At 37.2% G+C, this 21854-nt stretch overlaps 1 protein-coding gene across 1 annotated transcript in view; it reads left to right on the top strand.

Annotated features, from left to right (window-relative positions):
• The window catches only part of LOC105215132 (AF4/FMR2 family member lilli), a 63678-nt gene extending 45537 nt beyond the window's left edge, over positions 1 to 18141 (top strand). Inside the window, exon 7 of the mRNA XM_054234313.1 lies at positions 15598 to 18141. Coding sequence (XP_054090288.1) covers positions 15598 to 16411 — 814 coding nt within the window. The 3' untranslated portion in view covers positions 16412 to 18141. The remainder of the gene's footprint in view (positions 1 to 15597) is intronic.
• The last annotated feature ends 3713 nt before the right edge of the window (positions 18142 to 21854 follow it).

Here is a 21854-nt window from a genome sequence, read left to right as displayed (position 1 = left end):
GTTTCGTTTTTCATTGCGTATTTTGTGTTGTCTTTATTTTATTTTGAAAAAAAAATACAGTTTGCTGAATGATGCTGAATGACATTGAAAAGCGCTGAATTGCACTGAATCGAGCAGAAGTGCAGTGAACTCAGTCAATATGTTGCTTTAAAGTGCTAAAATATTGGTTTAGTTTCTTTTAGGGCACAATTTTTGATAAAAAAATATTTTTTGGAACGGTGCTATGGTTCTATCCATGCCAACCCACTGCATCTGCAAATTTCGTCTGGATTTTGTTTACACGTCATAAATAATAGTTAAAGACAATGTGCTAAATAAAGCTGAATGACATTGAAAAGTGCTGAATTGCGCTGAATAACATTGTAAGGCGCTGAATTACGCTAAAATGAAAACTATACGGATAATATATTACTTTAAAGAATTAAAGCATGGGTTTTTAGACATATTTTTAAATTAAAGTATTTTTTAGAATCTCTCTTCTTATCATCTTTCACTGCTTAGCTGTAAATTACATTTGACTTTTCATATATATTCATTTAATTGAACCCTTCGCAAAGCCAATGACTCTTAATGGAGCTACTAACGTGACGTAACGCCCACAAATAGCTGTGAATATAATAAAAAAAAAACACAACACCACAATACGAGTATTCACCAGCATGAAAGAATGCTTGAAAGCTTAAAAAAAAGGTTTCACGGAACTGCTAAATAAGTAAACAAATTGTTTCGGCAAATTGTCCTGCCCTTTAACCACCAACAAAAAGAGAGAGAATTCTCAAGCAAAATCACACAGCGCACAGGGTAAACGACATGAAATGACAACACATCAATACTCAAACAGAAATATTCAGCAGTTCATGTATATATAAATATATGAATACAGGCTATACACAGAGCTCAATGCCCATGCAAATTGAAATGCTTGTCCTTTTTCCAGCTGGTCTGGCAACTAAAGCAACAGGGACAGCGAAAGAGGTGGAAGCGGCAACCAAGTAAAATTTAATCCCACAAATTATATGTACTTATGTGTATGTAAGTATGTATGTAAGTGCGCAAATATTTCTTCGATATGCCGTTTGGTAAGCTATGTGCTCTTCCTATTTGTCTTAATGACAGTAGTGGAATGTTTACCCGGCCGCGTGGTGTTTGTCAACGGCGCTCCTTTTTTCCGGCAGTTTTTTGCACTTTTCACTGCCGCACTTTGTTTTTTTTTTTTTTGTGGTCTGTTATTCCGCGCGCTTTGCTTGGAATTTTCGGCATTTCGCTACCTTTTACAATCTCTTCCGGCTACCACGTTGTACGTGTCCGTTGTTCAGCAGACAACTTGATTTATAAAGTGGCATTCCAACTGTGGGTTGTTTAATGCTTTCTACTGTCTTTATAGGAATGTTTTCTTTGCTAGTGAAGACTTTTCATCAACAGCTAAAATTGAATAAAGGAATTACATGTGAGCAAATTAGAAAAGTGCTGAATAAACATAAATCCATGCTGAATTCATTTTAGAGCTTCTTAGAAATATTTAGAATCGATTCAGGTCCATATAATTGTGCTGAATTTACATAACCTCGAGCTGAATTTATTTGAGAGCTTCTTATTATTATTTAGAATCAATTCAGGTTCATTGAAAAGTGCTGAATAAACAGAACCCCACGCTGAATTCAATTTAAAGGTTAATAGTAATACTTAGAATCTACATTAAAATTAGCTGAATAGCGAAAATGTATGCAGATTAAATTTTTATATAAAATAGAACACTAATTACATATTTAAAACTGCTGTTAAATGTGCTGAATATCTGCTGAATCATTATTTAAAAACAAAACAATAGTAGTTTCTCAAGAAATATGTTATAAAAATAAATGTGTATAAATAGGGGTGATACAAATAGGGTTTTGGCGGAATTTTAAGAGCTGAATAAAAGAAAATCCGCATTGAATAACTTACAAAAATCATCAATGTACAATTTATTAAAAAACTAGTTTGCTGAACGTAGCGGAAATTATGCTGAATAACTTCGGAAGCAACAACCGCGCCGTTTGTTCTGCGTTTTCCAGACTAGATAAAGAGGCGAAGCGTATGGGTCTGGTGGTGAATGAGGACAAGACGAAATATCTCCTGTCATCAAACAAACAGTCAGCGCACTCGCGTCTTGGCTCCCACGTCACTGTTGACAGTCATAACTTTGAAGTTGTAGATAATTTCGTTTATCTGGGAACCAGCATTAACAACACCAACAATGTCAGCCTTGAAATCCAACGCAGAATCACTCTTGCCAACAGGTGCTACTTTGGACTGAGTAGGCAATTGAAAAGTAAAGTCCTCTCTCGACGAACCAAAATCAAACTCTATAAGTCGCTCATTATTCCCGTCCTGATGTATGGCGCTGAAGCGTGGACGATGACAACATCCGATGAGACGACTATTGGGGTTTTCGAGAGAAAGGTTTTGCGCAAGATTTATGGTCCTCTAAACATTGGCAACGGCGAATACCGCAGACGATGGAACGATGAGCTGTACGATTTATACGACGACATTGACATAGTTCAGCGAATAAAAAGACAGCGGCTACGCTGGCTAGGTCATGTTGTACGGATGGAAGAAAACACTCCAGCTCTGAAAGTATTCGATGCAGTACCCGCTGGAGGAAGCCGCGGAAGGGGACGACCTCCACTCCGGTGGAAAGACCAAGTGCAAAGTGACCTGGCTTCACTTGGTGTTTCCAGTTGGCGCCAAAAAGCAAAAAGGAGGAATGAGTGGCGCGCTCTGGTGGATTCGGCTATAATCGCTTAAAGCGGTTCCTACGCCATATATATATATATATATATATATATATATATATATATATATATATAACTTCATTACTAAGGAAATGCCTTCGAGGCATAAATTTGTTGAAGAAAGCTTCTAATCCTTTCATTCAACATTTGAAAATATTTTACTTTTTACTTCTTTTTCGGAAAGACTTTTTATTTCGACTATATGTTTACGAAGACGCTGAATTTGACATTATGAATATACATGGATTGTTGCTACTGAAAAATAACCAAATTATGTTTAATCAATCCGTAAAATGATTCGTGAACTCTTACTAAACAATATCGAATCCAATATCTATATTCAGCAACTGAAAGGAGATTTATAAACCAAATTTTGAAAGTGAATAAAGTTAGATTTAGCCTAGTTTTAATAAACAGTAGCATAGCTACAATATTTTCATATAAAATTTGAGTACAAGTTCATAGAAGTAGTAAATGGTGCGCTTAATGTGCGCTGAATTGATCTATAAGTAGCTGAATTGCGCTGAATTGAAGTATAAGCAGCTGAATCGCGCTGAATTCGATAAAAAAATTTAAAACATTCAAACTGCCATTAACAAAAAGTTAAAAGTAAATTTATCAAGCATAGATTACACAGGTCCACAAAACAAAAAATCGATCAAAGGCTCCTTTGACCTTTTGTATTTGTGGCCGCTGAAACCGAATCTGATTTTGAAAATCTGACTTTAAATATGTGATCAGCGACGCTAAAAACCCCGCTATCCCAAAATTAAGCTAAATCAGTTAATATTTTTAAATTTGTTTCTGTCAGGTAAAATCCGACATGTATTTTAAGGTTAGGAAAAAATCCTGACGTGATGGAGCAAAACGGACTCAGATTCGGTTTCAGCGGCCCCAAATATCTATAATACACCAAATTTGGTCAAAGGAACCTTTTATCAATTTTTTTTTTGGACCTATGTTATTGAACCTATATTATTTCGCTCTCAAATTGGGTTAAGATTTCTGCGAAGCAAAAAATAATCTGGATACAAAATGTATAAATAATAAAATCACCATCTGAGTAAATGTACTCAGATTTCTTCAAATAACAACAACAATTTACGAAATTAACCTTTCCACTCCACCTGATACTCACTTACTCACTGCCAAACGAACCTTTGCCAGCAATTTGTCAATGTTCAACGGCACTCTCACAAAGCAAAGCAAAGTAATTCAATCTAGAGAATTTCATGTGAGTCATGAAAAAGAACGTAGAAATAACTAACCGTCTAGTCGATTAATGTTCGACATGATTGGTACAAATTGCTGATTGCTGGCAGACGCGACATTTGAAATGGGTTTGCCATTGGAATCGCAAACAAAATAAGAAACAATGAAACAGCTGTACCCAAAGGAGTACAATAACATGCTTTGCTCTGAAGGAGTAAAATGCCAGCAAATGACTGCTTTTGGGGACTATTGAACCTTTCGTGCTAGACATTTTCAACACGAAATAAGCACGAACGGCATTAAAGCGCAAAAGACAGGTGTACAAAGAAGTGCGCAGACAATGTAGAATTAAGTGATTAACCAGTGAGACGCCACTGCTCACTCACTTTTAATGGCGTTGACCTTAATTACGCTGCGTTCTGAGGTGTAGACGAAAGGGAACACACAATAATATTTATTTGGAGATACATCAAATGGGGTTTCTTTGTTTTTGTTTAACAGGTGTCAACTCGACGGCGCGTTGAAGTTAATTAAAAGGCAATAAAGTAACGCTGCTCAAGTGGAGTGAGGTTAATTGACAGAAGGGGAGGGGAATTGAGTAATTGCTGTGTGTCTATTAAAAAGGATAATAAAACTGATTGGAAAGATTGTAAATAAAGATTTTGCTTATGAGATTTTTTTATTAGCGCTAGATTTGTATAGGGAAAGGGTTTAGCTATTCAGATGGGTCAAAGTTATGGGTAAAATACTTTAAAGATATAATACACAAACCTTAAACGTAAAGAGTTTTTCTTTTGCTTTGACTAAGAATCTGGTTTAAGATCTAATTTCAAACTTATACAATAAAATATTGTCTACGGTGCTACCAGACCCTTTATATAGTAGAAAATAGAGGGTCACATAATTTGACTAATTTTGAAGATATTTAAACACCTCGAAATCTTCATAGGTTTTTTCACGACGAATAATCGTTAGAGGATTGTTGTTGTTGTTGAACGCAGTAGTATCTCTCAAAGTATAGATCAAATTGCTCTCCATTATCTCAGGATTGAAAATGAGTAGAGCATACTAAGATAGTATTTCGACTTTTCGAAGTTTAAAACAAGTAAGGGAGGGCTAAGTTCGGGTGTTCCCGTACATTTTATTTATTTAATTATATTAATATAACAAACAATTTGACTCACATATGCGGCATATATATGATGCAAAGTCCATTGAATGTTTGAAAACCCTAAGATTTGATACATGGGAGCTAGGGGAAGTTATGACCCGATTTCACTCATTTTTGGCACGGAGGCAATAAAATAAGAATTTGAATTTCTTCAAAATATCTGAGAGACTTAAATATAATTTCCGTAAAAAATTTGTTAGAAGCACTGAGGTCCTCATATTCGATATATAGGGTTTTGAAAACTTATGGACCGATTTCGACGATTTTTAGAAGGGCGATGCCACTTTTTAAATGTAGTATTTTTGCAAAGTTCTGTTCAGATATCTTCACTAGTGTTTACTTTATATATTGTAAAGTAAACGATTCATACCGTTTATCTAACTCGTTGAGTAAATACTCTCTTTAACAATTTTGTTACGAGAATTTAAAAAAATCAATGAGAAACCTTCTCAGCTCCATTGCGACCCTCATTTCTGTAATAACAGTATGGTATCACTTAAATGTATTTATAAGGCAGAAGAAAGGCTCACAGACCATACAGAATTCAAAAACTCACTTCTCACACACTCTCACCACTTGTGAAGCTTTCTTTTTTCTTCTTTCTCTATTTCAAGAAAGTTTTCTTTAAGTTAAAGCCACTTATCATTTTTTTGCTAATGAAACTAATTTATTTCCAAAATAATTCTCAACAGCTTTAAGCGAATACAACAAATTCTTTTTATATATAAGCTCACCACAATTTCCATCAAAATAATAACGAAAAAGAACACAATCAACAATTAATAGACCTGCTTTGAACTTAAGCTACAATTAATTACTGACATTGCCAACCAACCAAGACTAAGTGACTGAAGCGAACTCGTACGAAAGCAAAAATAATCTATAAGTAATTAGGAAAGCAACAGCCGAAAAGCAAAAGGCATGAAGTATCAATGAAAGCGATTTGAACGAACACATGTATTATTGCCGTTATTTCATTGTGAGTACAAGAAGAATACAATGGCATAAGTAGCGAAATGCTACATACGTGGTATTTCGTACAAGACTGAGTTATTGTTACTCCACTAGTATCGTAAGTAACATAAGTGACAAGCTACATATCGTTGCTAACATATAGTGACAAATAAATTGGAGGCATTTTTTGCCAACGAATGTGAGTAAGTGACGCGCACTCGTGCTGAAATACCTACAACATATGTTATTATTATTTATTTTATGTATACATACATACACACACTCGCCTTTTCTATTATTCTGCATTCATTTACTTATTCCCACGTTTCTTTCTTTGTCAATTTTGTTTTTTGCTTTTACTAGCTCAAATTCGCAGCATTTCTCAATTAATGCCACTTAAATCATTTCTATGGTGTTCAATTCGCCAGTTTTACCATGGCGTATGAGTAACTTTTAGTGTTTCTAATTAAAGCAGCTTACTAACGCTGGTACATATTGTATTCATTTACGCACATATGTAATGCGCCTACGTTGATTCATTGTTTATGTTAGATATATACATATACATAATATATGTACTCAAGTACATATGGTATGATAGAATAAACTACTAACATAATCGGTATTAGTGTGGTTAATGCAGAAATCATGACGAGACATCTGCGCAAAGCAGCTACATGTATTATTTAATGGAATTCGCCAGTGATGGATGTGTTTATAAATAGAAAATGGTCACTTCAAATTCAACAGCTCAAATAATTAAAGCATTACTGAAGCCAAAATAAATATTTTTGTTTTTATTTTGCTGATATTCGTATTGTATCTTAATATTGACGAAGAATTATTAATATTCATTTGAGGGTTGTGATTGAATTCGAATTTTGTTATTTCATATGTGTTATATATTTTTTTATATAAAAAAATGCGAATCCGGATACAAGAATTATTGGCTATAAAAAATTTTGGAGACAAATTTGGTATTGTTATTTGGTATTATTAGGTCTACAACTTTCCTTCCGCCGTTTTTTTTTTGTAAATTTAAGGCTTTATTGTATAAAAACGGTTACAAAAATGTCATTCAAAATATTGGCCGTCGCTAGCTACTACTTTTGACCATCTTTCTGGCAGCATGCGTATTCCGTTACGAAATAACTCCTCATCTTTCGAGTCGATCCAAGTATCAATCCAATTTTTGACTTCTTCTGAAGAACTGAAGTGCTCGTTAGCTAGACCGTGTGCCATCGATCGGAACAAGTGGTAATCAGATGGAGCAACGTCTGGAGAATACGGTGGGTGGGGTAAGGTCTCACATTTCAGCGTCACCAAATATTTTTTGCCCACCTTTGCGACGTGAGGCCGAGCATTGTCATGCTGGAGAATGACTTTATCGTGTCTTTCCTCGTATGTGGCCGTTTTTATTTTAGTGCTCGGCTCAAACCCATCAATTGCGTTAGGTATCGATCTCCTGTAATGGTTTCACTTGGCTTTAGCAAACCAATTCAGCACCTTCGAAAATCTTTCCCTTCCACCACCATGCCGGTCTTCGAGTTCTTAAAACGTTGAAACCATTCGCGACATGTTCTTTCACTTAGGATAGCCTCACCGTACGTATCCGAAAGCATTCGATGAGCCTCAGCCGCACTTTTCTTGGAATTAAAAAAGAAAAGCAAAATTTCCCGCAAATGTCGTGAATTCGGCTCAAAAAGTGACATTTTCAGTTGAGAATAAATTTGGGATGCAAACAGATCTCTACAAATATTTTGTTGGGTTATTGTTGAACGTAAACGTCCAAGATCGATATAAAACGATTTAATCGACCAGTGCTTGGCCCTAGAGACATCTATTTAAAACGGCGGAAGCAAAGTTGTAGATCTAATATTTTGTATATGCAACTAAAGCACAATTTTAGAAAAAGTATATATATCGCACCATTCAACTTTACTCACTGTTGATTAAACGTGAAATTATTGTAATTTGGTATTTTTACTATTATTTAACATTTACAAACAATAAAATTGGCATTCCTAAAAAAAATTACCATTTTGATTTCAACTCTTAAATTATGTGGACAAAACATATACAACTTTTTGGAATCAAAGGTGAAAAATATGTTTTACTAATATTTTGTTTCAAATCCATTGATTTTATACCACTTCACCACACCTTCTCGGCATTGATACAATTGAGTTATAAAAGATTTTCATCGGAATTGATTGACAGCCTTCTTAAAGTCTATTAAAAAGTATTGCATGTTAGTCATATCTTTGCGCTTGTTAACCAGCTACCAAGTTCTTTATAAAGTTTAGATTTGGGACCCATAGCATTGGGTCCATAACATTGACAATGTTTGCTTGAAACCATATTTACCATATATATTCACCCTTGTGATTTGGGTCATTATAATGTTCGAAGATGCAACACCATGTCATTTCCCACTCAGAATAGGGGAAAATTTACTTCCTCCAAAATACATTTGAAGTCGTACTCATTCATAATTCCGTTAACTTTATAAAATAGTCCACATACGTTAGCAGAAAAGCAGCCTCACACCACTGTATATATGGATATGTAGGCTTCGTTATTTTTTCCTAAACGAGATTTATTTATTGCTGTCGGATTTTTATCATTATTTCTAGTACCGAATCAATTCACCATCACCTTCTATACTGTCCTGCTTTTACAGAAGTTGAAGCACCAATTTAGTCATCCAATTAAATAGCTGCGCTCTGGTTTGCGGACCAGCAATTAATAACCTAAGCCAATATAAGCTAACCACGACTGCCTTAATTTCCAAACTCGTCATATCTTATTCGTAGTTTTTTCTCCATTAGAACAATACACCAAACTGAACTGACCTGGTAGTAACACTGAGATACTGTGATTTCAACATAAATATAAATATAAATTGCTTCTCGCGAAGGGAAATCAGTCATCTAAAGAAGTAAATGTATTACTATTGTAGTCTTATCATTTCATATTCTTCAGTCAAAACTACTTGCACGACTGCCAACATCGTGACTTAAGGGTCTGTGTATGCAATTGTTATCATCTCAACCACTAATAAAAAATTCTAAATCTAAATCTTTGGAATATAGTCCACGAAATTTGTGAAATAAAGTTAATTTGGGAAATCACTGCACAAAAGTAGCAGCCAATACATATTTCACGTGCTCAGCTGTAGTCGTTCTTTCGAATTTATATTTTTTTGTAACAGTGATGCTGTCACTAAACGACATTTTATGCTTAAAATGCATGACTTAAATCGACACGTCTGCGGTTTGGTTACCACAATTCTTGTTAACAGTTACTTGAAAGCATGCATACATATACGCTATGTTTCACTATACACTTTTATAAGCAAGTGAGTTAAATCTTAGTCATATCTAACTTACTTAAAGAATTTAGGTACCGAATGGTATTACAGTCTTTTTCTGATATATAATATATCTTTGGGATAAAAAGAAAAGGCTGATAAAAACAAATAAAAAATAAAATCATATAGTGGTTATGATTTCTATTCTACCAAATAAAACCCTCTTCATATTAGTTATCAACATAATAACAATAAGTAAAAAATTTAAAAAACGATATGAATGAAATTCGCTTAGACTTCGAAAGCATATAAACTAAAAAGAAATAGAAAAAAATAAAGGTCTGAAGCACACACTTCGTTGATGATGATGTTCTCAAAAGAGGCTTGTGCAAAGTGGATGTCCGAGTTCTTCGCAAATAAGGAGAAAGGCTTGTACGAGGGGGTATTATGTAGTTGCCGTCTAGATGGAAACATATTATCGAACAAAACCGCGCATATTTGAACTAAATCCGATCACTGTAACACTTTTTATAAAGCATTGAATTAACAGAAAAAACGGAAGGGAGATATTTGCCAACCTAATATTACGAAAATATTTGATTACTTCAAAATTGAAAGCATATTGTGCCGCATTTGAAGACCTTAAATATATATTTATTTATGTCTTCTACCTTAAATGTATGTTGAAGGACTTCTTTAAATTCCCAATGAAACGAGTGAGATTCGAACAGATTTTTTTCTGATAAATCGTACACATAGTTCTGTATTTGTGGTCAATTTTTTACATAATACAATAAATATATACACTTTCCATATATAATACCATACACATATCCATATATAACTATTTCCTGAACTCCTTTCACAGTCACGTTTTGCTCCGTCCGTTTATATATTTATGCTTCAATCGCTCCCGCACTGGCAACTAGTACATGCCAAATCAACGTCAGAGTTCAGCTACTGTAAGGTCAAGCAATATTTATACGCCTGTTTTATATGTACAACTGTTGTAGGCAACAACTGCACAGAGAGTACATGGTGTATAAGTAACATGCTTCAAACTATTCAAACAAACACTCACAACAATATATATTTGAACTAAGTTTGCTAAGAAATAAAATTTAATAAATACAAGCATTTTCAAGATTTATTTATTGATGTTCCTTTGCCACTCATATTTTTGCTTTATTTGCTCGTCTGCTCTCCCGCATAAACTCATAAATATACAAGCACATGAGCGTTGTTTGTCTGCCCATGGAGCATTATAAGTGTGCTCGCCTTGTTTTATATGGCTTCTACATGAAACATATTTTCTTGGCAGCTGTTTGCATCATCGTTTGCCCTTTGGAAAGTGATTTTATTCATGGAATTTGTTTGCAATGCAATTCGTGTACAAAATTGCTTTGCTCTTTCATTTATTTCGTTCTAGTTCATGTGTTGCATAGTTATATACATTTAAGTAATGAAGTTTCTTACTGGGAATTGGATAAAATAATTGTGAAATAATAGAATTGGGTATTGGGGCAAAAGCGTTGTGTGCTGGTGGGGAAAGTGGTTATCAAGTCAGATCGAATATAGAATTTAACAAATAGACTAAAGCAACTGGTGTAATAGTGGGTGATTTTTAATGTCTAGAGCCAGTTTAATTGCCGAGGTAATGAAATTCAAGCCAAGACGAAACAAATATTCCACGCTCACGTTTTCATGATTTTTTGGGATTATATTTATATATTTGGCGTAGGAACGCTTTAAGCGATTATAGCCTAATCCACCAGAGTGCGTCACTCATTTCTCATTTCTCTTTTGTTTTTTGGCGCCAACTTTCCACTTGATCCTTCCATCGGAGTGGAGTTCGTCCTCTTCCGCGGCTTCCACCAGCGGGTACTGAAACGAACACTTTCAGAGCTGGAGTGTTTTCATCCATTCGTACAACATAACCTAGCCAGCGTAGCCGTTGTCTCTTTATTGACTGAACTATGCCAATGTCGTCGTATAAATCGTACAACTCATCGTTCCATCGTCTGCGGTATTCGCCGTTGCCAATGTTAAGACGACCATAAATTTTGCGCAGAACCTTTTTCCCGAAAACACCAAGAGTCGTTTCATCGGACGATGACAACGTCTACGCTTCTTTGACATACATCAGGACGGGAATAATGAGCGATTTGTCGAGTTTGATTTTGATTCGTCGAGAGAGGACTTTACTTTTCAATTGCCTACTCAGTCCAAAGTAGCACCTGTTGGCAAGACTGATTCTGCGCTGGATTACGAGGCTGACATTGTTCGTGTTGTTGATGCTGGTTCCCAAGTAGACGAAACTATCTACTACTTAAAAATTATGACTGTCAACAGTGACGTGTGAGCCAAGACGCGAATGCGCCGACTGTTTGTTTGATGACATTAGATATTTCGTCTTGTCCTCATTCACCTCCAGACCCATTCACTTCGCCTCCTTATCCAGTCTGGAAAATGCAGAACAAACGGCGCGGTTGTTGCTTCCGATGACATCAATATCATCGGCGTACGCCAGCAGCTATAAACTCTTATAGAAGATTGTACTTTTTCTATTTAGCTCTGCAGCTCGCATTATTTTTTTAAGCAATAAATTGAAAAAGTCGCACAATAGTGAGTCACCCTGTCTGAAAACTCGCTTGGTATCGAACGGCTTGGAGAGGTCCTTCCCGATCCTGACGGAGCTTTTGGTGTTGCTCGATGTCCAATGTCAATGTCCAAATTCAGACATCGGCGTATAGGCAGCTCCTTTTCGTGCTGTCGAAATCAGCTTTAAAATCGATGAAAAGATGGTGAGTGTCCATTCTTCTCTCTCGGGTCTTTTCCAAGATTAGGCGCATGGTGAATATCTGGTCCATGGTGGATTTTCCAGGTCTAAAGCCACACTGATAAGGCCCAATCAATTCGTTGACGGTGGGCTTTAGTCACAAAGTGTTTTTACACAATACGCTCGACAGCACCTTGCAGGCAATGTTGAGGAGGCTTATCCCACGGTAATTGGCACAGATTGTGGGATCTCCCTTTTTATGTATTGTGCAGAGCACACTGAGATTCCAATCGTCAGGCATGCTTTCTTCCGACCATATTCTGCAAAGAAGCTGATGCATGCACCTTATCAGTTCTTCGCCGCCGTATTTGAATAGTTCTGCCGGTAATCTATCGGCCCCCGCCGCTTTGTTGTTCTCCAAGCCAGTAATTGCTATTCGAATTTGTTCATGGTCGGGCAATGGAATATCTGCTCCATCGCCGTCGATTGGGGAATCGGGTTCTCCATCTCCTGGTATTGTACTTTTACTGCCATTCAGCATGTCGGATAAGTGTTCCCTCCATAATCCCAGTATGCTCTGGACATCCGTTACCAGATTACCTTCTCGGTCCCTACATGATAATGCTCCGGTCTTGAAACCTTCTGTTAGTCGCCGGTTTAAAGACAGACAAGAAAGATATTATCATAGATATCAGCGAATAGGAGACTCGGGAGGAATCAAGCTGGGGATTAGAAAATTTTTTTGAGGCTTAGAATGTGGGTCGCACTAATTTTTAGTTTTCTTCAGAACTTCAAAGTTGAGGGTATTCAACACATCTTTGCACTCCCGATTTCCTGTAAAAGCAATTACCGATAATATTTTACTGAATATGCTTCATCGATCCAGCCTCACTGAGCATTAGATCTGCAGATGAATCTTGAATGTATATTTTTCTAAAAAAAAAAAATATTTATTTTTCTTCTAACTATACTTCTTTAAATATTTCTATTATCAAATAAATCCATAATCTCCGACCAAAACTGCCGAACTTGCATTATTATTTCGCTTGTAATTTCTTTCAAAATAAAGCTATCAACCACAAAACGCCAGTCACAATAACAATCATAATAACATTTTGATTTTCAACATCATAAATCATACCGAAAATAAGCGAAAACTGCGACGATGACAAGCAGCAATTTCAAAAGTCAATATAGCACTCAACACCACCACACCAACACACAAACAACAAGGCAGTATAGCAAGCTCAAAAGTCGAAAACTATGCAAATTGCTGTGCTAAGCAAAATGTGAGACTAAACAAAGGCCATGGCAAGCTGTCATGTATGTATGTATGTATATATGTATGTGTGTGCGTATGGAAGGGTGTAAGACGGCATTTGTGTGGTTAAGCAAAATGTCACGTATACGCCATGTGTGGTCGGCATGGCAACCAACTGCGAATGCAAACCATCAAAAGGGTTTGAGACAGACTGTAAGTGACTATTTCGTTTTGCGATTGTTTAGATATTAAATTGAGCACAACGATTCGATCATAGCGTGTGGCAGGAGCATGAAAAACAAGATGAATTGAATGCTCAATAAAACAAATGAAAAAGCAATTGGGTGTACATATGTAAAAAAGGGATGAAGTGATTAGTGTTGGCAGCTTAAGCAAAAAAGGCGTACAAAATAGATGCAAATATAGTAAGTGGGAAAGGGTTTAAATGATAGGGAGAGGAGACAGAGTATTATTGTAGAAGAAAAATGTCGAAAATGGTTGGATTCGAGCAGAAAGGTTTTAGTTTGGGTAGAGAAAAGGCGGTGTGAGAATGTTTGTAGGGGAGATAACGAAAATAAATTGTAGTAATTGTAGATAGACTCAAAGAGGCAATGAAAGGTTGAAGATTTTAAATGGACGAACAATTTCGTTTCGATTTCTGACATTAAAAATGTAGTATCACTTATGGAAGGCTTGTCTGATTCACTTTCTATTACTCTTTATGAAATAATAAAGCTATTGTATAAACCTTTTTAGTTTTACTTTCCATTTAGTACTAATGCTTTCATCCTATAAAATTAGTTGTATTCTTTTGAATCATCTGGCAACCCTACTCAAATATATAACTAACCTAAATATATCTTCAACCTTTCTTGTTCTCATTTTTTGTTTTCATATGCATTTTGAAATATTTAACTGAATTTTATTTTTTTCATTTTATAGAATAAAGATTTTAAACAGGTGGCAACTTTGTTTTTAATTGTTTCAAGTGTAAACTTTTTTGAATTTCTTTAATATCATATCTACATATGAATATAGCATTAATTACGATATTTTATCTTAAAACAGGTGGCAACATTTTTTCTGTTAAATTTACTAGTATAATTTGCTTGAAATAATTTCATTTGATTCCTACACTTGTATGTATGTATACAAAAACAATTCGCTTATCTTATGTAAAAAAAACCAACAGCTGGCAACCCTCCGCTAAAGTATTTTGAAGTATCATTTTCTTGAAGTTATTTAATTTGAAGCTTTTGTTTTAGGAACAATTTTCATATCATACACATGTCTTTATATAGAAATCATTCGCCCGACTTAAAAAACAACAATAAACATTTTTAAAAAAGCTGGCAACCCTCCCAAAAATATTGTGCGGTGTTATTTTATTGAAATTCTTCAGTTCGATGCTTTTGTTGCAGTAATTTGCACATCTTATACTATGTTTTGTGTAAAAAATTTAAAACAGGTGGCAACTCTATATGAAAAAATATTTCGAAGTGTATATTTATTGAACTTATTTCAGTTCGCGCTTCTTTTTTGTAGTATACGCTCAAGAAATATAATTTTTTAGACAGGTGGCAACCCTTTTAAACTCTTTATTTCCCATTTTTCGTGAATTCTGATAAATATATACATTTATTAAAAGTTCCAGTTCGGCTATAATCGCTTAAAGCAGTTCCTACGCCAAATATATATATATATATATATAAAAGTTCCAGAATATTCTAAATGCTATGTGAAAATAAATCAAAACATACTAAAAATAACGGAACATACGCCGCAAAAATTTAATGCAGTTATATGCCTGATTACGAAAATAAACAGTTTGCTAAAGCATAGTTGATTGTAAAACACTATTACAGCCGAGGATTGGCTTAAGCGGCTTACAACATTGCTTTGTTCCCATATAAATAAACAAGACTGAGTCTAATATAGTGGGTTGGTAAAAAGTTTCCTCAAATGTATGTATGTAATAATCGTTATATTTATTATGTATCCTCAAATCCATTATATACTTAAGGAAAGTTCTGAAAGCAGACATTAACTCACAGATTTATTTAAAAAAAAAAAGTTTAACTGTAAAACTCTAAACTAATAAACCGTTCTCCCACTCTTGCTATCTTGCAGCAACTGCCCACACGGCACGCCATCACGTGTACCACTCATCTCTGGCAGCAGCGGCGCTACCAATGCACACAGCACCATTGGCAATACAGACGAAGAACAGCGGGGCGCGCGTAGTCTCTTCAATGCCACTGCAGCCTCCTTCCACCGGCACACGCTAAACACCTTCCAACGCAATGCAGCGGCACGTAAATCAACCACATATGCCGCAACACGACGCGCCGGCTGCAACATGCATGCAGCGAGCCACCGAAGTGGGAAGTCGAACAGCTGTTACGGCGACACAGCCACCGAGACTTCCGACGACGAGGACAAGGAGGCGGCGTACATGCAACGTGAGGCGACAGCTGGCGAACAATTTCGACTGACAAAGCTCAACAAAGGCACCAAAAACACCAAGCCAGAGGAGCATTCCGCCTACTGTGATACCGACGCAACCGCCGATGAGGCTGAGGACGATGAGACCGGCTCGAATGCCGACGCTGAGGTGGAGGAGGCCGGCGCACAGGTGCCCATCAGCATTGTGCTGCTCATACTCATCTGCTACATTTGCTTGGGCACTGTGATTTTCGCCTTCTGGGAGAATTGGTCTATTGTGGATGGCGCCTACTTCTGCTTTGTCACACTGACCACCATCGGCTATGGCGACTTCATGCCAGAGCGCACTTTCCACGGACCGCACGTGCAGCTTTTCGCTTGTTGCGCGTATCTGCTGCTAGGCCTGGTCTTGGTTGCCATGTCGTTCAGCATACTCGAGACGCAGCTCATGTGGAAGTGCAAACGGATTGCGGTGCGACTGAAGTTGGCCAATGATTGATAGTGGCGGCGCTTGTTGGCTCGTCGCAGTAGCGCCAGTGCGGTGGCGCAGTTTTTGTAGAATGTAAGCGGAGGAAGAAAAACAAAAAAAAGACATAAAAGTAAGATAGCAAGTATGCGAAGTAGTAGGTAAATTAACAGGGAAAGCGTATAAATTATAATCTAGTCACTCTCACAAAGACTTAGGCTAAGTAGCGGTTAATTAGTGTTTAGTTGAGCGCTGTAAATATTTTTGTTGTAAGAAAGCATACGAATATGAAGTGTAAATAAAGCTTTAGTTAAGCGTCTTACCTATGTATGCTGGTATACCGTTAGCTTAGCAAAGAAAGCTGAATATGACATAAGTCTCTTAGTTTTCTGCTAAAAGTGTAGTATATGGAATTTTGTACAAAACTAAGCTTCCTCGTAGTTATTGAAAGCTGACTAAGCTCCATGGAGGTTATAATATTTAGAAAAATAAATTTATTTAAGGCAGTCCACAGCTCCAGGGGACCATTTTGGTAACTAATTTAAAGCTTTATATCCGAAACAAAACAATTTTTGAAACTGCTGAATTAGGCAGAATAGCTTTATTTTTGATCAAATTTAGCCTATTTCCCTATGTTCCAACCTCGTCGAATTATCTTGACTTCCAGTCATACTGTTAACGTCGATGGTGAAACTCCGCTAACTCTATGTAATGTAACCGAGATATCGAATATTGGAAAATCTGTTTCATAAGCAGCTTCTGCGATAACACCCATTGACAAAGGTGATCCGAGATTTACTTTTAACCGGTTAATGAAGAATCTTAAATATAAATCTCGACGGTCTATACTGAAACTGAGTATATTTTTAGCATGGAAAATATGGTAAGACAAATCGATCATCCCTTGACAAGAGTTTACGGTTGTCTTAAGACTTAATTACCAGACTTATTTAACATAAAGCTCTAAAAGTTATTTTCCGTACTGTTCAAAAGTTTCCAATTTCTACAAAGATCGTTTTAAATAAACTTTCGCACTGATTTTGACAGACCTCTCATGAATCTTTCATTCCTTGGAATTTGGAATGTGATTGTGAAGGCCTACTTTCCTCAGTCTTATAGCAGATGAAAATTACTCTTATCTTGGCCGTTCAAACGAGAGTCGGGGTTAACGTAAGGAGGTTGCAGCTTCAGCTTTTCAGGTTTTATATGGTATATAAAGAACCATATCTATTTCTCAGTAACTATACAATGTTGATTACAATTTATATTTTATTTATAATTTCTTTAATTTCCTCATTTTATAAAATATATTATTTATCAAATGCGCTAAATCTATGAATAAATATGTGGATGTTAGCATTTAGAAAATATGCAAAAAATATAGACAAATATGTATTAAATCAAATCGTAAACTTAATCCAAATCTAATATGTACATAATAATAAAAATTTAATAAATAAAAAAATGTAGATATATAAATGTGTATGTAGCTAAGTATTATTAAGAGAAGCGCAATATTGAATAAAATATCACAATAAGATATGTATAAGTAAAAGAAAGTTGTAGAGCAAATACGAAACAATTGTCTATTAATAAAAAAAATTTAAATAAATACAATAATTATGACAATGCCGCAAGTGAAAAGTACATAGCATAAATTAAGAAGTAAAGTTAATAATATTACTAATATAATAACAATAATAATAGTATTGATATATAAAACAAAAACAATTTCGTTGTATAGTAATACCACCCAAAAATACGAAGCGTAAAAAATAATGAAATAAAATTATTAATTTTTAAAAAACAAATTTTTGGTTTAATTATTGCAGTTGTGAAGTCGTTTGAAAGCAACCGTTTCCTAGAAGCTTGATTAAACAAGTGATTTTTCTCAACAACAACGAATTCGTATGCTTCTACGTATGATCTTCAGAATGGGGGCTCACCGGTTCGTGATTTAACTCGAGAAAAATACATCATTCTACAGTAGTCCAGTAGTCGTATATCATTGCTCTAGAAAGAGTTACCAAAAACAAATTGGTTGACCTTACATATATAGAGACTATTTTGGAACAAATTTCGAACTTATATATATAAGCCTATAGCAGAACTCTACTGCTGTTATAGACAATCAATTAACACAATTTTGAGTTATGAATATTTCGGTCTTTTATTCAACTTTCAAATATAGTAGATTCACTAACACATTGAATTATTCCCGACGGAATCAAATATCAAAAATTGAACGGCTGATTGATCTTCATAGAACGCAGTCGTAGTGGTCATAAGTCCGAAATTCTTATTAATATGTTCTGAGGCAACCAAATTCTAGCCTATAATTCCAGAAGCAACAGTCTCAAAAATCTTATGCAAGGAGGATTATACATTTTTCCCAAATCTTCCGGAGAGAATGGAGAGGGTCATTGACAATGTGATAAGGGCAAGACTATGTGATATTGTTCAATAGTACTTGCTTTTCCCAAAAGAGATGGTGTGATTGCATAGAACTCAATAACAATATCTCTGTATCATCTTATCTTAGCCAGAAGTCGTAAAGTATCTGAACCTTATATAAAATAGACAAAATTATTCTTTCCAGGTGATCAAACTCTTCTTCTTCTTGACTGGCGTAGACACCGCTTACGCGGTTATAGCCGAGTCCAAAACAGCGCGCCACGTATCCCTCCTTCTGGCAGTTTGGCGCCAATTGGTTATACCAAGCGAAGCCAGGTCCCACTCCACCTGGTCCTTCCATAGGAGTGGGGGTCTCCCTCTTCCTCGGCTTCCACCAGCGGGTACTGCATCGAATACTTTCGGAGCTGGAGCACTTTCATCCATTCGAACAACATGACCTAGCCAGCGTAGCCGCTGTTTTTTTATTCTCTGGACTATGTCTATGTCGTCGAATAACACATACAGCTCATCGGTCCATCGTCTGCGGTATTCGCGGTTGCCAATGTTTATGGGACCATAAATCTTCCGCAAAACCTTTCTCTCGAAAACTCCTAGTGACGTCTCATCGGGTGTTGACATCGTCCACGCTTCTGCACCGTAAAGTAGTACGGGAATGATGAGGGACTTGTAGAGTTTGGTTTTTGTTCGTCGAGAGAGGACTTTACTTTTCAATTGCCTACTTAGTCCATAGTAACACCTGTTGGCAAGAGTGATTCTGCGTTGGATTTGCAGGCTGACATTGTTATTGCTGTTAATGCTGGTTCCCAGTTAGACGAAATTATTTACAACTTCAAAGTTATGACTGTCAACAGTGACGTGGGAACCAAGACGCGAATGCGCTGACTGTTTGTTTGACGACAGGAGATATTTCGTCTTGTCCTCGTTCACCACCAGATCCATACGCTTCGCTTCCTTATCCAGTCTGGGGAAAGCAGAACTAACGGCGCGGGTGTTGTTTCCAATGATATCGATATCATCGGCGTACGCCAGTAGCTGTACACTCTTATAGAAGATTGTACCTTCTCTATTTAGCTCTGCAGCTCGTATTATTTTCTCCAGCATCAGGTTAAAGAAATCACACCAGAGTGAGTCACCTTGTCTGAAACCTCGTCTGGTATCGAACGGCTCGGAGAGGTCCTTCCCGATCCTGACGGAGCTTTTGGTGTTGCTCAACGTCAGCTTACACAGCCGTATTAGTTTTGCGGGGATACCAAATTCAGACATCGCGGCATAAAGGCAGCTCCTTTTCGTGCTGTCGAAAGCAGCTTTAAAGTCGACAAAGAGATGGTGAATATTTGGTCTGTTGTTTATTTTGCAGGTCTAAAGCTACACTGATAAGGTCCAATCAGTCTGTTGACGGTGGGCTTTAGTCTTTCACACAATACGCTCGACAGAACCTTAACGCGATGTTGAGGAGGCTTATCCCACGGTAATTGGCGCAAATTGTGGGGTCTCCCTTTTTGTGTATTGGCAGAGTACACTGAGATTCCAAAAGTCGGGCATGCTTTCTTCCGACCATATTCTGCAAAGAAGTTGATCCATGCACCTTATCAGCTCTTCGCCGCCGTATTTGAATAGCTCGGCCGGTAATCCATCGGCCCCGCCGCCTTATTGTTCTTCAAGCGGGTAATTGCTATTCGAATTTCTTCACGGTCGGGCAATGGAGCATCTGCTCCAGCGTCGTCGATTGGGGAATCGGGTTCGCCAACTCCTGGTGTTGTACTTTCACTGCCATTCAGCAGGTCGGCGAAGTGTTCCCTCCATAATCCCAGTATGCCCTGGACATCGGTTACCAGATTACTACCTTGGTCTCTACATGAGGATGCTCCGGTCTTGAAACCTTCAGTTAGTCGCCGGATCTTTTCGTAAAATTTTCGAGCATTACCCCTGTCGGCCAGCTTGTCAAGCTCTTCATACTTACGCATTTCGGCCTCTTTCTTTTTTTGTCTGCAAATGCGTCTCGTCTCGTGCATCTACCAGCTGTTTTTCTGACTTTTCCAAAACCAATGGTTTCGGTTGCAGCTGTACGAAATGAGTTTGATATGCCGTCCCACAGCTCCCTTATACCGAGATGCTGATGAGTGCTCTCAGAGAGCAGGAGTGCAAGTAGAGTAGAAAATCGTTCGGCTGTCGGTTGTGATTGCAGCTTCTCGATATCGAACCTTCCTTGTGTTTGTTGACGTGTGCGCTTTTCTACACAGAGGCGGGTTAGTATCTTAGCTGCTACAAGATAGTGGTCCGAGTCGATGTTGGGACCACGAAGCGTACGCACATCAAAAACACTGGAGACATGTCGTCCATCTATCACAACATGATCGATCTGGTTGCGAGTGATTCGATCCGGGGACAGCCAAGTAGCTTGATGGATTTTCTTATGCTGGAATCTAGTACTACAGACGACCATATTTCGGGCCCCGGCGAAGTCGATCAGCCTCAGACCGTTTGGTGATGTTTCGTCATGGATGCTGAATTTTCCGACTGTTGTGCCAAAGACACCTTCTTTACCCACCCTAGCGTTAAAATCGCCAAGCACGATTTTGACATCGTGGCGGGGGCAGCGCTCATAGAAGGTATCTTTGATCACTTCGTCCTTCTCTTCCGTCGGGGCGTGGGCGCAAATCAGCGATATGTTGAAGAACCTCACCTTGATGTGGATTGTGGCTAGACGTTCATCCACCCGGGTGAATGCCAGGACTCGGCGACGGAGTCTCTCTCCCACCACGAATCCCACACCGAATTTGCGCTCCTTTATATGACCGCTGTAGTAGATGTCACAAGGACCCACCTTCTCCCGTCCTTGTCCCGTCCATCGCATTTTTTGGATTGCGGTGATGTCAACCTTTACTCTTACGAGGACATCAACCAGCTGGGCAGAGGCACCATCCCAATTAAGGGTTCGGACATTCCAGGTGTATGCCCTTAATTCGTAGTCCTTTAAACGTTTGCAGTGGTCGTCATCAAAATTGGGGTCTCTCATCCGAGGCTGTTTCTTCTTGTTCATTGGGGGGTGTTTTTATGTGGT

The sequence above is a fragment of the Zeugodacus cucurbitae genome, chromosome 6 (genome assembly GCF_028554725.1).
Source record: "Zeugodacus cucurbitae isolate PBARC_wt_2022May chromosome 6, idZeuCucr1.2, whole genome shotgun sequence".
In the NCBI taxonomy this organism is placed as follows: domain Eukaryota; kingdom Metazoa; phylum Arthropoda; class Insecta; order Diptera; family Tephritidae; genus Zeugodacus; species Zeugodacus cucurbitae.
Note: the sequence above shows the minus strand (reverse complement) of the source record. Positions and strands in the feature narration are given on the sequence as shown.